General features: G+C 40.8%; 2 protein-coding genes across 2 annotated transcripts in view; both read right to left on the bottom strand.

Annotated features, from left to right (window-relative positions):
• Window positions 1-18,536, bottom strand: part of LOC309878507 (L-lactate dehydrogenase A chain) — a 246,290-nt gene that overhangs the window by 127,530 nt on the left and 100,224 nt on the right. The window lies entirely within an intron of this gene.
• Window positions 7,137-8,088, bottom strand: LOC309879281 (olfactory receptor 5V1-like; the record flags this gene model as incomplete). The annotated part of the gene is made up of 1 exon (XM_082762820.1): window positions 7,137-8,088. Exon 1 carries the CDS (start codon window positions 8,079-8,081, stop codon window positions 7,137-7,139), a length of 945 nt encoding a protein of 314 aa, XP_082618946.1. The 5' UTR covers window positions 8,082-8,088.

Genomic DNA, 18,536 nt, shown 5'->3' with positions numbered 1-18,536 from the left:
AGAGCAAGAATAAGTATACTGTTTTTGTCTTTTAGGGCAAGTAAGTGAATTGTCTAGTAACTTCTGCAATAAAATAGCTGGTTAGAGACGTTAAGTTTTGTTGCTGAACCTCTTGAGGTTTTTAATGGAACTGAAGAGTGTGGGAAGAATGAACGTAGTTTTAAAATGTGCTGCCATATCGCTGTTTTGTTGCAGCTCACAGCTCATGTGGTACCGTGTAGGTTAATAGTTGCTGCTCAGGCTGATGTGAAATTTTCTGTATTGGATTTGAGAAATCTGGAGTTGATCCAGTTGGTAAAGCATTCCAGTAAATGACTAAAAGTGAAATTGTGTCTCAGTGACGTTCTGTGATATCTAAGGCACTTGAATGCATGTTATCACAGTGATTGAAAAATTATTTAATCATTTCAAAGAGCTTTAGTTAATGTAACCCTCTTTTTCATTCTAATACTGATTTGGTCTCTGATCTGTTGGGTTCAGTAAGTATGTGAAGTTTGAATTTCCCATGACCCATGTCATGTAATGTGTCTGTAACACTTTGAAAGTGTAATTTATTTGTGTGAAGATTTGTGGAATAGTAGGACATAGATTCTTAGAGAAAAGTGAACTTGAAAGGCATTATTACGAATCTAAGCAACTGTACTTCAATATTGCTGTAGCTTCTGTGTATGAAGACAGACAGCATAACATTTTCTGTTCTAGCTTTGTTTTCCTAAATTTACTAAAGTAATTTGCCATTCAGGTGAGAAATTTCCATGCTTGTCCTGCATTTTGAACTGACTTTACCTGGTAAATGTGATTTCCAACCAATTTTATTTGGTTGGTAACCAAAACCAGCCCACTTATCCTTAAATTGTAGGAGACTTACTCTGCTGTTGAGTAGTATTGGTGATGTTGGAAACATCAAATGGATTGTTTTGAGTAAATACTCTTAGAGAAGGAAGCTTACCTCATAAAATTCAGAGTTGAAAACTCTACGTATGTGAGATCTTCTTTGAAGACTACATACTTGCTTTATAAGACAGAGGCAAAGAAGGGATTAAGTGTCTCTGCTTTGCCTATGTCCTTGTCTGTGAGGTGACCTTCCCCGTCAAGTAGTGGACCTATGTTTTGTCTTGTTCTCCTTTTCCCATTCACATATTTTTAAAAACAACAAACAAACAAACAAACAAAACAAAAACAAAAACAAAAAAAAAAAAAAAAACAAAAAAAAAAAAAAAAAACAAAAAAAAAAAAAAAAGAAAAAACCTTTTTATTGTCTCCCATAGACCTGGCCAGCTTCAACTCTAATTGGGCTTTGGCCGCACGAATTTTCCCCCTACAAACATGTACAGTGTCCCTGTATTCTACAGGTGGAAGTCCCTGCTTCTACAGGTATGCTGCCTGTCTGGATAAAGAGGAATCTCTGTCCAGTGCTACCAAAAGTTTGTGGCACAGTATCTGACCAAATTTAGAAACTTTAAGTTAAACAATGTAGACTATTATTCCAAACACAAATAGAAATTCTTAAATGTTTACAAAGAAGTCAGTGCAATGCTACCAGAATGACTATCATACTGTTAATATAACTGCTGTCTTTGTTATTGACATGGAATTAAGCTGGAACCAACATAAACTGGTGGACACAACCCACCCAGGTTAGCTACACAGCTCCTGCCTAGAGATCTCTCCTGAGAAAACAAAATATTTGCTAACATAATCACCACCATAGCATAACAGATGCCTGCTGCTGCTGGAGAATACTCTGCCCTGCCTGTAAATGCTGGTAGATGTAACTAGAGACAGGGAATATATCTAGTCTAAATAGATGTGAAAATATTTTAGCCTTTAGGGACTGAAGGAAGCACTCATTACTCCAACTAAGCTGTTAAAATGTCCTTTTTATCAGCTGTGAAGCATGACACTTCGGTGTTTTCAGTAGGCCATGTTTGTGTATGTGTATATTTTTCATCTTATTCCATGTGTGTGGTTTTGTCTGTGTCCTTCCTCACCAAGGAGCACTGAAAAGAAGTAGCATGCTGGACTTGATTTTGGGAAAACAGGTTATCAGCTTACCTGACACATCTTAAAGGAATATTATTTTCTGCCTGTAATTAAACAAATTTACTGAAATATTCCACACTTTAAGGGTCCTTAGAGACTGAAAGTGTTTGAAGCAGCAGCTCAGGCCTGTGCTTTTTGTCTTCAGTGTGTTTCAGAATGAGCTGAAGGACAAGTCTGATGTCAACAGCAACCTGAGGAAGGGCTTCCTTCAAACATACAGCAAGACTCAAGTATAATTTCTCTGGGGATTAATTCAGCCCTGCAAGTGCTGGACTCTCAGAAGGCTACAAAAGGTTGATGGGGCTGGAATTTCTAAGCAGCTTCTGACCAGTTTAGAAAAAGAGACTTCTTCCCTCCTGAACAGAAACACACATTTCCTCATTTACAGTGTTTCCCTCCCCAGTACAGAAAATTAGTGTTTTTTTGGTCCACAGTAACAGAGTAACAGAAGTCCAAGTAACAGAATAACAACTCAAACAAACAAACACACATACAAAGGATCACTTGGGAGGAAAAAAAAAAGTTCAGATCTGAGAGGAATAAAGTCCATTTGTCTAAATGCAGGAAAAGAGAGGACAGGCTACATCCATAGGAAATGAAAGTCAATTCTAATGGCCCTTCTCTGCCTTGTCTCAGGTTCAGAGTCTGTGGCTGACCAGGAATCCTACCCCCAAACACAGTACACGTATGAGAATGTACAACTGCTAAAAAACAAAACAACAACAACAAAAAATCCTTTCTGATAAGGAGTACAAGAGCTCCCTCTTCTGTAAGTAAGCTCTTTCTGGCTCTTCCCTTCAGGTTTTGGAGAACAGAAATTTCTCATTTGGAGCCAACAAAAACTGCAAACCTTGCAGTCAAATCCACATTAAGAGTTGGTGTCCGTCCGTCATACAATCTCTACTCTCCAGTTTTCCCGTTTTTTTTTTTTTTTTTTACAGGACAGTCTACTGATAAGAGCAGAAACAGCAATGCAAACAGAACACTAAAATGCGTGTCTGGTAAGGTCACAGGGTTGCAAGCAGAAGTTCTGTGGTAAGCATGAATACAAAAGACTATTTAAAAAAATATGTATTTTTTTTAAACCTTTGCTATATTCCAGGTGTGGAGGAATTCCCCCCCTCCCCTTCCCCCAGTATATCAATATAGGTATTGCTTAAAACAATCTGACTTTGTTCAGTCTGTGTGACTTGTGTTTTCTAATTTTCGTTTTGCCTACATTCCGTTTGACATGAGAACAAACTCTTTGATTCAGTATCATTTTAAAAATGACCTAACCATATTCAGGAGGCAATCTAGGAAAAATACTATGCCTAAAAAGTTGCTGTGTTAACTGATAGTGGAAAAATGCCTAAAAAATTGGAAGGAGCAAAATATTTTCTTTTGTCCACAATGGGTGGGACAGAACCTTTTCATTTAAATCTCAATGGGAAAATCTGAATTAGTCCTTAGGTGAAAATTGAAGTATCACTAACTTATAAAGAACAAGTGAAAATAAGTCATTAAGCAGTAGAAGAATGCACATATGAGTGCATTTTAGAGAGTGTTGGACTTGAAGTGTGGCCTTCCTGAGCTAGGTGGAGAGATGTTTGTGTTGAAAAGGAATTAGTCACAGTACTTAGCTGAAGAATAAAGGGTACCAGCACTGAAGCCAGAAAAGACGACATTGAAGACGCTGCTCTGTGATAACACAGGAAAAAATATAGCCTCTTCCATTGAATCTTCTATAACCCTTCAATAAGAACGAATGCTGTGTCTGAGAAACAACACCAGGTTTGTTTTTTTTTTCCACCAGTTTCCCCAATACAGGGAAATGAAGAATGAAATCAGAACAAGTGTGGAGGTGACAGCAGGTCTTTCCTCAAATCCAAAGGGAAAAGACACCAGAAGGGTGGTCTTGCTCCAACATCTGCTGCTACTGAACCATTCCAGGATGAGTGAGAGGTGTGATAATCAACGTGCAACATATTGCTGACACAAAGCACCCCAGGCCTCCACAAATTATGCAGCTGCATGCCCCACAAACACCAGGCATGCCTAGCATAAAGGGTCTAGAGCAGCACATCCACTGCAGTACGCTCACCCCCATGGACGACTTTCTACATCAGTTTCTATAACAAAGAAAAACTATGCCCTGAATGATGTGGTTAAGCCCTACAAAATGAACTGAAGGCAGCTTTTAATCTTTCCCAAATAAGTCCTTCAGCAGTGCTTCATTCTTCTAAAGTCTCCTGAAGTATGCAGTTGATCTTTAATCCCAATTAAAGGAGGCTACTTCAGAAATTGATTCAGTTTAAGATCTATTTTCATTTAGCTATAGGTTTTTCAACTGAGGCACTTTGAGAGGCATTCTCAGTAACAGCATACCAAATACTCTTACAGAAGAGGAGTGTGGTAGCAAGCAGAGTACACACAAGTACACCACCACAGCTCTTATGATCACTTCTTTTAGGATCTGGCAAGGATGACCGTTTCCTCCCTTGCAGAATATACTCCGGAAGGGAAGGGCCCTAGCCAGAGTAGAAGAAAACATTGTCATTAATGCATGGGTGTGGTCTTTGTTTTACGGGCATTTTTTTGGTTTTTCTTCCCCTTCTGAACCCATTTATCTCCCCTTGACTTGCTGTGCTTCCTCATTGTCTTTGCTCGGCCCTAGCAGTGACTCTGAATCCTCAGACAGCTCACCCCAGACTGTTGGCCTCAGGAACATCTATTCTACCATCACACCCATGCAGCTGCCATGCAGATCTCAGCATTTCCCCGCATACTCCTTGGTGCTGGCATGTCCATTGCCAAGAGGTGGAAGCAGGGGCAAAACTCAGTGAGCCATGAAGCGTCTGCTCCAGGGCATGCAGCAGATGGTCTGAGAACTCCACACAGGAGATGGATTTTTGGACAGGGGAACTGTGGCATCGAGAACATGGCCATAAGCACCCCTCTGACCACTTCTGCTTGGGGCCATGACGTGCAGGTTGGGGCTGCCCTCTGCTACAAAGCTGTGGGATTCTCCTTTTACAGCCTGACTCATTACTCTCACATCCACTGCTCTGCAGGCATTTCTGTTCAGCGGGTCTGTCCCAGCCCACCCAGGCACATACAGGCCACTAATGCTGAACCATAGCACATATGAGGCTGATTGCTACTCTCCTATCCAACACATAGGACATAAAGTGGACAAAAAGCTCATGAGGTGCAAAACAGAAATGCTTCCTGAGCAAGTCTGACCTTGGAATTCCAGATCTAGCAACCAGAATCTTTGCATTTGCAAGGAACCAGCATAGCTGCTCCTCCCCATCTCCACAGTAATTTTTGTGACCCTGCAGAGCAGTTGTTTAATGACCACTGAAGGGGAATGGTGCACCAGCCTATAACAAGTTTTCTGTGCTCATTTTTTAAACAGCAGACTGTCCCTCTGTCTGCATTGATAAATGCTTTGCAATTTGTCAGATGGCTCAGGAGTCAATGTGGCTGTTTTTGGAAAATTATTTCTACTGTCATACATCAAGAATCACAGATAACACCATGGAAATACCTGTCACTCTACACATAATAGGTAATTACCCCCATATTTCACAGGATTTCTGGTCTCTTCAGCCAGCTGGTGGAAATGAAACAGGACTGAGTATTCTGGGTGTATTTATTATTATTTTTGAGCATAAACTAGGGACCAGGAAAAATGACTAGGGTCATCAATAAAACTTGTGCTTAGGTGACTTAATCCCATGATTACTGTAGGTCAGCACACTGAACTCTGTTGGAGACTCTGTAGTGGTATGGCTACATGGGTGGCTTTAGCAGCTTCTTAAAACTTGGCATTGAAACTTAAATGTCCTTGTGACTTTCATGTTATTTCTTAAGTTGGTGAAATATTTTCAAAACAACAACTCAGAATACATTACCGTAGGCAAAATCTCTTTTGGTTATTAGTTGCCCCATGAACCCATTGCAAACATGTTCTAGAGATAAGAATGAAGTTCAGATTACTTCCATGGTATAAGAATGTGCATTTGTTATCACTAAGATCTGACTTCCTGCAGATAAGTCATTAGTTTAGCTTTCATGCCAAGGCAGCAACCACAGGAAAGGCCACTAAAAGACATCTTTCACTTTTTTGTAAGGAACCATGTGCAATATCAGCTATTTAGCACAGTGTTTTAACATAGCCTCAGGTCCACATCAAGCTGTAAGTTTATCACCCCAGCACAGAGGCATGTAGCTAAGGTATACACAGATTTACAGCCACAATGCACAAAGGAGATGGCACAGCACTCCCCTTCTCTTGCATCCATTTCCACCTTTTTGTCAGCCATACCTTTGCTTTCACCTGGAAGTGCTGTTCCTGGTTATGGACTCACAGACCTAAAGCACACTCGATAAGCCTTCCTTCAGTCCACCAACACTGTGAAAAGCCAGGACAGGCCCAGACAGTGGTCACAGAAAGTCCATGACTGAAAAGCCTCCCCGTTGCCCCACTTGCTATAGTTTTCTAGGATTCCTTTTACTGTATAGACATTAACACAGCTGATATCTCCAGTTTGTAGGAGCTGATTCACATGCTGGCAGAGATACGTGGCACAAGCTATGGCCAGATATGCTTGTTGAACTATTGGCATGCCAGTTGAAAACACCCAGACTGATGAGCTTAAATGATGGCAAAGGAGCTTTCCCTCCAGTCAGTCTCCCACAGAGGATACAGTTACATTATTTTCCACAGGAATGAAATGGTCAGGAAGAGGAAACAGTTCTATAAGCTACTTTAACAGAAGCGTGTGCACCATTAAGTGTGCCTACAGTACCTAGCTGGCAACACCCATGTTTAAGACCAAGGTTCTCATCTAAGCTTCTTCCATGCTCAATGGAGGAAAAGATTACAAGCCAAGGTCACCTCCTCCTGTAGTAATGACCGAGAGTTGTGCCATCCAGTTGGCTGTCTGGAGATGCATACTTCTCCCTTTTAACTGTAAACGGAGCCCAGAGAAGGAGTTTCTTTCCAGGATCTGTCTTTTAGATGATTAAAGTAAGAGATGTCATTACCAGCAGTCCCTATCCAATTGCTTGGGCTTCCAGAGGAGGCCAGAAACAGAAAGATGTTCTCATTTTGTTAAAGTAGTTCGCACCTGGCTGATTACTCTTCCAAGGGCACATTTGACTTCTTTGTTCCTCAGACTGTAGATTATGGGGTTTAGCAGTGGAGTGAGGATCCCATAGAGCATGGAAACTATCCTATCCTGATCAGGTGAGTAGGCAGAAGAAGGCCGTACATACGTGCAAATAGTAGTCCCATAGAAAAGGCATACCACTGTCAAGTGAGAGCTGCAAGTGGAGAAAGCCTTGTGCCTGCTCTCAGAAGAGTTCATGTACAGGATAGCCAAAAGGATATACACATATGAGACCAGAGTGACCACAAAGGCACTGCTTCCAAGGACCCCAGCTACTGTAAGAATCACTAGTTCTCTACTGTAAGTAGGTAAACAGGAGAGGGCCATCACAGGTGGAATATCACAGTAATATTGGTCAACTTCATTAGAATCACAAAAAAAGAGTGTAAAAATCAAAGATGTGTGCAATAGAGAATTAAAAAATCCTACTATCCAGGTGCCAATGGCTAGGCGAGCACATAGTTTCATACTCACAATATTAATGTACTGCAGTGGATGACATATGGCAACGTAACAGTCATATGCCATCACAGCCAAGAGAAAAATCTCTGTGCCTACAACATCAATGAGGAAGAACAGCTGGAATATGCAGCCACTGAATGAAATCACATTGTTCTCAGACAACAAGACCTCCAGCATCTTTGGCACGGTAATAGTGGGGCATAAGATATCCAGTAGGGATAAGTTGCCAAGGAAGAAGTACATAGGGATGTGCAGACGAGTATCTGTGCTAATGGCAACAAAGACTGTGATGTTGCCTGCCATGGTGACCAAATAGATGATCAAAAACAGCACAAAAAGAAAAAAACGCACCCCTGGAGCATCAGATAGGCCTATGAGAATAAATTCAGATACTGTTGATGTGTTGACCCTGTGCATCTTATCTTTCATTGTAGAAATGATTGCAGAGGTGTACCTGGAAGAAAAAAAAAAAAAAAGAAAAAAAAGAAAAAAAAAGTTGTAATAGTCAAAATTTCACTTCCTTATAAACAGTGTGATTTTTTTAATCTCTTTTGCATTTCAAATACATTTGTAAGTTTGCATCACCACACTCAACATCTGAATTTTGCTCTCATATATGTAAGATAAAGGCTAAAAATAGTATTAAGCTTAACAGTGATTAACCAAAAAAAAAATTAACTCTTTGAGTGCAAGTCATCTTCTCAGACTGGGGAGCTGAAAAGTTGAATACAAAGATACCTCCCCTCTGTGGTGACTAGCTTGGTTGAACATGGCTCCAAGCAACCCAACTGGGCTTTGAAAGCAGCTGTACTCTGAACAGGGGAAGGGTAGGAACACAGATCTCTAAAAACCATTTCAATATAAATTTTACGATACTATCATCATCAAAGAAGTCTGGGTTACTAATAGAAACTAAAGACCTAATTTTTAAGTGAGTAATGCTACCACATAGGAATTAAAACCCTGGTTATCAGCAGAAGGTATATACCCAGAATACATTTATTTTTTTTGGCTATATCCAGTAGGATAAAATGGGATATAACCCAGTATCTAATTAAAGATCTTCCTCTTCTCAATAAACTTTACCCATTGGGCTTTCACATCAATATTAATACTTTCAGGACGTGACTGGATGTTTTTTTTTCTTTCTCCCAATTCAACGAAGTTTAAGGAGATAGCACATCATTGCTACATTAAACATAACTCGTGGAAATAATTCACACAGTAGTTCTAGAGAGAGATAAAGCAAGGCACAACACAAATACCTCCTTACTTGCAAATTGAAACACGAGATGGTGTGAATATCAGAACACATTCTCATTCATAAGGGATACAGAGAAACAACTAAAATAGGAGACTGATACCCCATTTGAGATAGGCTTGGCTGTCGTCTCGTTCTTATATAAGCTTGCTTCCATCTTGAAAGGGACCAAGGTCAGAACACCATAAGAAGTATTAAAACACCATAAGAAGTATTTAGGCCAGCATGAATAAAAGGCACATGGTGTTTCAAATCAGAGCATCACTTGTTCTTAGAGTTGTGAGGTTATTCAGCTGCAACACAGTGGAAACACACAAATACTCACTGCAACAAAGAATTAATTGCTGGTAATATACAGTGGTCTGTATCTCCAGGAAACGTCACTGTTCTTTTTCTTCTTTCTACATCTGATTAAAATATTTGCATGACAGAAGAAAAATGATTTCACTGTAGATTTAGGAACACCAATCTATCAAGGAAGTGATGAGTCTGAATTTAGCAGCACAGGCATATTCATACATAGAATCACAGAATGGTTTGAGTTGGAAGAGAATTTTAAAGATCATCTGCAAGCACTGGCAAAGGTGATAGCCTGACTACAAAAGTAAGTCTCTTTTTCAATGAGGCTTTATAAATATGCGCTGAGGGTGTATCTAGGGACAAGTGTCTCTGAAGTTTTCTTGGATGCTTCCTTTAGTGCATATGAGGCTCTTTCAGAGTGTTGTCAAAGAGTCAAGGTGAGCTAGAAATGTGATAAAACAATTTCTCTGATTCCCATTGACCTTCATGTTGTAGAACCTTCCCACAGAGCTGTGGTTTGATACTTGAGTCTACTCGGGCAGAGGAAATAGATGGCATCATTTTATCTGGGTCCTACCAGTGTACCTCAGGTGTCATTTCAGATTATTGAAGTTTTACATATCACAGGGGTCCAGTGTTCTGATTTTTTAAGTTATAGTACTGTCTTAAAAAGACTTGATCACAAACTGATTTCAAATTAACTTGTCTTGGTCTGGTGCCTGAAATCTCACCTATCTAAAAAGGTCAAAATAAATTTGGCAACAGCTCCTCTGCAGAAAAATATACCTTAAAAGAGGGCACTGGTAACACATTCAGGCTTTCTTTGTAGAGTAGAGGGCAGAACCTAAATGACAGCAGTGGGGCAGCTGTGGAGCACTACAAGGTAGGTATCACAGCATCATGTGCCAGCACAAACACCTGCCATGTGGATTTTATGGGCCATCTCTGATTCCTGTATGGGAGCAATCTTTTAACTATGTATAGCCCCTACAGCAATGACTTAAGATGAACAACTTGTGAAAGCCATGCACGAATTGAAACAGATGTGTACCCTGTTGTAAGAATGAACATAAGTTACCAGCATTACCTTGAAGAGTAAAAAACAATTTTCCTCATTTGAGAAAGCATCCATGCATTCAGTTATTGAAGCACCACTTTCCATGTGATGTACAGAGTGGCTGATCTGTTTCTTTTCCAGTATTACCTGCCCATAACTTCTACAATGGTAACATGAATTATATTGTTTGTCAATCATTCTTAAAGCCTGTTCACAGTCTTTGCAGCGTGGGACTCATACACAGGAATATTAATTTTGTACATCACAAGATAAAAAGGAGCTCTCCAAGGATTACAAAGCACAGGCCTATCCTGCAATGGTTGTATATACCTTTGGCTGGAAGAAGTTTGCGTTATCCCAGTCTGCCTTTGTGTACTGCAGTCAGCCCTAGGATCATCAGACATCATACTTCTGGTGAAGTTTTGCAACAAAGAATGGAGCTAATCATTTTGTAATAAACCCAGAGGTTGGCAATATGTACACCGAAGATCAATTGCATCCATACCTTTGAGCAAAACTAAAACTGTGCTCTTTCATCCTCCTAAACTGGCATAATGGCACTTCCACAAACTGAAAGCTCTTTGCAGGTACCCATCTTTCCGTCGAAGAGGCACTGGAGGGCGATATTGCAACGCAAAATCTGGACGCGGTACAAGGCGCCAAAGAACATTGTGGTACCAGCAGCCAAGCGATGATGTGTAAATACCGGCCACAAAAAAGGGGCCTCCTACCTAAGTGTAGGCTATTTACTACTTCCTGGGATTTAAAATCTCAGGCCTTATGTTTAAAGTCCAGCGTTGATAATCTATCCTTAGTACAACATTGTCTGATATTCTGCTCAACTGTTCTTCGCTAGCCACCAGCATGATGTACGTGTGGTAGCCTGCTATCTCGCCAAAAGGCAGACTTGTAAAAAGCAGTCATATAAGTAATGTGTATGAGTACAGACCCCTTTAAGGAGAGTTTCACATCATATCTGAAACACTTTTTTTAGCATGGCTGCTTTGGCCTATCTAAGTGGCAGTCAACCAGCACCACCAAGAGCACTTTGGGCTGCTGTCTCAATTCCACATTTGGTCCTCAGATGTGCTGCTCATGCCACTGCAGGGATACTCTTACTTGAATTAGGTTATTAGAAGTAGAAGCACAGGACAGTATGTGAGATATGCTATTAACCTACCCTGATCAGGCTTTCCATTTAGTGAAGTCATTAGTGAAGTTGTTAGCCCTAGCCTACAAATAACTAGGCTAGCAAATGATATTACCGACCCCCAAGATTATAGTGGCATGTGTAGTTCACAGGCACTATCATGTACCACATGCTGATGTAGTCTTTAAGCTCTCAAGTAAGCCATCAGCAATTACCAAGAGATTCCTCAGCCATGCCTGGGTCATAAAATTATTTTAGTCAGCTTTATTTGCCATATGCTTACCAAGGCCTAGTGAATTTTACATAAATGTTTTGTAAGACTAGCCTTACTAGCCTCTGCATGAACTGGACACTGAAATACTCAATCCATGGGCAGAATTTGCAGCAACTCTGACACATTGCTCAGGGAATAAAATAGCCTTATGATCAGATGCCTATACATGACAGTGCTTGTAGAAAAGGTGTTATTCTGCCTCAAGGTAAAAATCAATTTTCTCAGGTAGTTTTCCTCACCTTGTAATGCCTCAAAGCAGTCTGGAGTTACTTGGATGGTATAACTCCCCCAGACACTACTGTCCCATATACCTAAGATGCTGGTTATATGTAGTACAGTGGAAACTCTATTATGAATATTTTTCATGGCAGGACCATCCCTAAGATACGTCAAAATCAAATAAATTTGTCTAACGGCGGGATTAATAAGATTTGTCAGGTCTCCAGCTAGTAACGCTTACTGTGACCCAAGACTGATGACAGAATCAGCTGCTGCCTGAAGACAAAATCATGAAGATGAAAATGGTCCTTTTTCTCTGCTGGCCATTCATGTTTCTGATAGAGGGAAAAGGTCCTTGGAGGGAATTCTCCCATCTTCACGCTTCACAAGAGAATAATCCCGCACTGCAATTCACATTGCAGGTGTGCAATGGCACACTCTGACAATGTCATCTCTTCTAAAATTAAATTCAGAATTTGGGAGTCTATTCAGGACATTGACTCATATTTGCCAGGATCTGGGAAGAAGGAGCCCCCTGAAAAGATCTGCAGGACAGGAGCCCTAGGGAGCTGGAGGGAACAGGGACAGCTCTGAATTGGCCTCATCTTCCTCAAGAACCATTTCTGAGTTTAGAAAAGTGGAGAAGTATTGAAAACAGCCTGGTCCAAGCAGTTTTAAAGCCAGCCCCTAACAGGGGCATGCAGCTAGCTCTGCTTGACCTGTAATCTTGCAATTCAATGGGTTAAGCAAGGATCCCCTCCCTTTTCTCGGGATTGAACAAAAGCACTGTAGAAATCCTTCTAGTTTTCACAGGACATTTTTCCTTTGAGACAGTCTCTCACTTCCCCTTAGATTAGAGCCATAATCAAACCTGGCTGTATGCTTGGGGAGCTGCTAATTTCCAGGAGAGAAAGCTTGAGATCCTAACGATGCACAGTGGAGCCAATTTAAACACACTTAAACTCTCTTGCCCAGTTACGTCATTGCAGTTTGTCAGGCACCAACTTTTTAAACTGCATCTACTGAGACCTTATTAGAATCATCCCAAGTCATTTCCTGCAGAGACAAACAAATTATGTTAAATAGTTTGCCTTGCGTATTGAGACGTGGGCTCCCAAAAACTGAATGGTGTTTGCATTTGACTTCCTTGTCAAAAAATCTGAGTGATTGCTTCAAATACGTGTAGTAATTTGTACCGTGTTTCCTCATAGAATAGCAAAGGACATAGCAGAAATTTCCCCTACCCGAAATGTGGAACCTTAAAAAAAAAAAAAAAGTAGGAAATTATAGTTTGACAATTACAGGTTAAAGAAACAACTGAAAGTCAGCATTGTTTCTCATAGTACATTATCATCTTTCAAAAATTGTTAGTCAGCCACTAAGAGTTACCAGCCTGATGTGCATCTTTTGCATAGTCCTTCCCTTCTGCCTCCCAGCTTAAACATTTCTTCTTCATGGGCCATACCTTAACACAGAAAAAAAAAAAAAAAAAAAAAAAAAGGCAATTGATTGGAAATCCTGTGCTGAACTCAAATGTTTGTTGACACAATCTATGGAACAGACTAGCTCATACAAAGAAAGCTTTTAGAGTAAAATAGTTGAAATGTGAAGTATATGTCCTGTAGGAGGTCGAGGTGCCACAGCTTCCACAGACAAATGGCAAGGTCCTTTTCAGCTTTAAAATTCATGGGATTTGTTCCACAGTCTTATGCCATGCCATGTGATCGAAAGACTGGATCAAACTTTTAATTTTCTCAAAGATCTCAGAAAGCCAAACTAGAAACTGAACATGTACTTCTCAAAAATCTACCCACTTACTAGCCCAAGGGTCTCTCTCTCATCATGCCCAATGTGTTAATCCTGCCTACTTTGGTCTGCATCCCAGATGTAGCAAGATTGAAACAGATTGCCTTAAGCAGCAGATTAACAATGGCACAAAATGGCCATGACTCCAACACAGCAGGATCCCGACAAATGCAGTGGGTGACAGAGGATGGTGGTTAGTAAAAGAGCAAGGAGGGGAAGGAAGAGCCCCCTCCCAAAACTAGCAATTGTGCCCTTGTTCTCCTGTCTCCTTGGTATGAGCAGTATGTTCCAGCTCTTCAGGGCTGTCTCTTAACACAAGCTACAGAATCACAAATTCATGAAGTCTCTGAGGTTGGAAGAGACATCTTGCAATCACGCACTGCCCCTGCTCAAACAGGGTCAGGCAGAGCTGATGACCCAGGACTGTGTCCAGGAAGGTTTTGAATATTCCCAAGGACATTCAAAGGATATAAAAGCTGCCAGGGCAGCTCATATCCCAAACTCTGCTTCATGATTACCCTTTAGTTCCATCAAAGCTCTCAAAGCGTAATTTCCTCTGCCATTTTCCCTACTGTACCAACATACAAGGGTGTCTCCATCCCATCTCCCCATACATATCAACCCACATACACTGACAAAGGCTGGTAACTAGCTATTTGGAGACACAGGTCTCAGTCCCTTGTTCTAAAAAGACCTTTGGCACTGCAAAATACATTCACGCAACATGAAAACATGCAGAGACACCACTCTGGCCTCATTGTACAGCAGCACAGTTCAGATAAAAAGCCCAAACCAAGGACAACCCAACTTGCTGCAAGGCCATCTTCACAGCCCAGGAATGAGGGAACCTACACAGGTGGGAGGCTGAACCAGCTGCTGCCAATAACACCAGCAAAGTCTGTAGAGTGCGTGCCAAGATGTGGCTGAGCTGGCAGAGCAAGGCACACAGCTGCTCCCAAGCTTTTTGGGGAAGGAAGTGCTCTGCTGTGCTGGAGTGGGTTTGGCTACACAGAAGGCTCCTGGCTTGGGATGGAGGAGGGACAATACAGTAAAAGGAGACATGCTGCAGCATAGTGGGGAGTAGAAGGCATGTGTCTAATTGAAATAAGTGTCCTAAACTAGAGCAAGAAGTGTTGTTTAGAGCACTGCATAGACAAACAGCCAGAGGTTTGGACTGGTGTTTGGCTTGGCTTTCACAGGCAGCAGCAAGGACTGAGCAGTGGTAACAGCAAAATATGTTGCACCAACCTGGGGCTAGCACTTGCCTTGTTTCAGGCAATAACAGACAGTGAGGTGGTCAGAAACTGCAAAGAGAAAGCTATCTACACATCTTCAGCAGACACATACTGGTTTGCAGGGGGTCAATTCTGCTCCTAGACTTCATCGCCACAGCCATCCTGTGACTTGTCCCCAAAGTCCAGCTGAGCCCCTTCAGTTTAACCATAGTGCTGCCTGCTGCTATTTCAGTCCACCTTCACCCCCATGCAGATATGCAGACATCTTTCCCACAAGTGAGTCCTGGGCGATGATTACATTCCCAATTATCTTCAGTTGATAAATCTTGAGTACTTAAAGATTGGTATGACAGAGAAATGCAGAAATACTTATAGATTAGCCACCTAAATTCCCCACCCCCTTCCCCACACACATCCCCCTTTTGCATTTGCCATAGTTCTTACTTTTTAAAAAACACTCCTGGACTGACTTGTTTCACTGTAGCATCCAGTGGCAAGTTCAGCACTAGCAATACTAGCACTGAGATGTAATCTGGAGTGGATATACCAAATTTCTACACCTTTAGGGAGGCCAACAAACACTTCACAGGCTGAATTCATTGTAAGGCTGCATGGAATAGGCTGACGCTCTATGCCATTAGAGTTTAAACCTAATTAGGTACCCCATAAATATCTAAAACTTGATTTGGAAATAGATTCATGAATGACAGTAACAGCAAAGATAGCTTGTTATATCCCTTCTGCCTCTTTGAGAGGAATACCTCTCTCTCATATCAGTCCTCTCTGAACTGACTGCCCAATCAATTCCTTTGCTTGTGTTCACCCAGAAAAGCATACAGGGCCACTCGTACAAATTCAAAGTCCATTAATCCTCCATCAGCAAGTTTAACCTACATAGGTCACTAGAGCCCTCTAGTGAGCATCACTAGAGCACTATTTAGACCAGGGATTTTGCTAAAGGAAGCAGAGATTCAGCAAGCAGAATACAGCACATTTGCCCTGAGACTGGGTGACTGCTTTCTGTATGTTACTGCCATTTCTGCCAATGGTTTAAGTGATCCTGATCTACGTATATTTTAAGCTATTTTTACTTCTTTTCCATAGTTTGACTTTGATCCATCATTACACTTAGATACAGAAGCTCTTCTAATTTCAAAATGCCACAGAAGTTTGGTGATCTGGTGTCTTAAACGTTAAACAACGTTAAAACATTTGGGGAAAACGTACAGGAAGATTTCCTCACTGCATTTCCTCATTGCACATAAATGACCTATTTAACCAGGCTTCCTCTGATATTCTGATGAGTATCAGAAAGAAAGAAATCAGTATCTTCAAAAAGTTATTTTTCCTGAGGATGGGGTGATTATTTCCAGGAACTGCCTGTCTCTCTATCCAACAGAGGTGCTGAGGGAGCTTAATTCACTAGATCAGACTCAGCTGACAGTTGCTTAAGCTTACTGGTAGACTGCACCAAATTTTGCACCTTCAAAATCCCTGTTTTGTTTTGTTTTGTTCTTCCCCTCTAAAGGTATCCTTTTCTCTAAGAGACCTGGAGCCCCCTCGGCACTGGAATGTGATGCTTCAGTGGAATGCCTAAGTGTAGGTGGGGTGAATCCAATCCTAAACCTCAGTCACTCTAGCACAAACTTACTCTAGTCTCTTCTTGGCAGATGGTAAACTTCTAATGGATTTGTCATATAATTACTACCCTCCTAAAGGATTAAGTTTGCAGAAGGAGTACGGAAATTTAATTACTGCAAGGTGGAGATTTCACCTATTGAAGACAGCTCGCAAACTCCTAGTGTCTTTTTTTTTATATTCTTCTTCCCCAAATACAGTTGCTTTCTCCACATATAAAATGTTGGATTGTGGCAGTTCTTCCTTTTCATATTGTCCCCTGTAATATTTCAGTAATTTAATTGTGTGAAAGAATCATTACTATTTTCTGAAAAGTTAAAAAAAAAAAATTTGCATCCTTTCAAGTCTAGAAAATCCTACCGCCAAAACCTCAGCTGCCTGAAGCACACCTGTAGGGAGCATCGGTGCACGGCCCCTGTGCCTCTGCTACCGGGTGCTGACACGCAGTAACAGCACCCGGCAGCCGGGAGTTTTTCTGCCGGGCGTACTGCTCTGAACGTGCTGATTCCACCCAATGAAACTGGTTAGACAGTTTCAATTTTTTGACATTTGTTCTTAATATTTTCAGATATAGATATACACGCATAAGTTGAAGAGCTTATTTTTGTAAATACTTTGCATGGTGATATTTATTGCTTACTGCAGCTGCTTGTTGATAGTGTATGATCTTGTGTAATATTGCATTGTATCTTAATGTGGTGACAAAAAGATATCAGACGTATTCTGCTCAAATAGCTGAGTGTGAATCTACCTATAAGCTTCAGCGACAGGGTGTTCCAAGTTACCCCAACTACAGATAAGTACATTGATTGATATCACCCAAAAATGCAATGGAAGTGAGTCCATCTGACCTCATCATTCTATGCTTCCCTTATGGTCAAAAAAAAAAAAAAAAAGTACTTATCAAGTACTGTTCATCTTCTCTGAGAATAGACTCGGTCATACTCTAGGATGCAAATCATATTTGTTAAGTATAAAGGAGATCAGATGTACAACACCAATGAAGAAAATTACTCCTGAGATCATAGACCTTATATCACCAAAAGCTAAAGTGAAGAAAGCAAAAATGCACACCTTGTCCTTCAAACTGGGGGGTTCCAGTGACTGAAGGAATGTAAACATAGACCCATTACTTTTTGACGCATTATGAAATATCGATTTTGTCAGGTATAGCCATCCTACTTGGTTGCACTAAAGGTCTTTCACACATAATACATACTAAGGTCAAAAAAAAAAAAAAAAAAAAAAAAAAAAGACTAACTCTTGCTTCTGGTGGTAGGGAATTCAATATTTACAACTGGTTAGTAGGTTAGTAGGAAACTTGGTTTTCTAGGCCTTGAATACTAGTGGTGAAATACCTGTTAACCATTTGCAGTTTCTTCCTTATGATGAAAGACATTCGTGCACCACTTAATTCTGCTGTAGCACTGGATTTCAACACAGGCAGAGTTGTTTGCTTTCAGAGTTGGGAAATAACCTCAAAGTTCATTTCAGAAATTCTATTATGACACAAACATAAGCTGCTGTGTAACTGCTTGTAAGTCTTTCTAGCAAGGAGTGGGTTACTTGCCAGATTTCCCTAAAGAACATTGACCTCCTGATGCCTGTGCTTACACATAAAAGTTCCATTGTTAACCTTATGCAAGCCCTTCTGCAGCTGCTTTTTACAGTGCTGGGAGCTACTAAAACTAGAATAAGGCTATTCTGGGATTCCTAGCCTGTAATAACCTAGTTCTACTTTGTCCTGAAATGGCGCTTTGCAAAATTTAAGTCATTTTAATAGTAAGCAGGCTTTGTCTCTGTTATTTCAGATAATTTGGAAAATGCCTATTAGAAGCAGTCCCAAAACCAAGAAGCGGTCAGAATCAAGAGGCCTAAATCAGCCTCTGTAGATAGTACAGACTTCTCTTCCACACACCAACTGTTTCAGAG

This window comes from Aythya marila, assembly GCF_965140915.1.
Source record: "Aythya marila genome assembly, chromosome: 5".
Classification (NCBI taxonomy): Eukaryota; Metazoa; Chordata; class Aves; order Anseriformes; family Anatidae; genus Aythya; species Aythya marila.
Note: the sequence above shows the minus strand (reverse complement) of the source record. Positions and strands in the feature narration are given on the sequence as shown.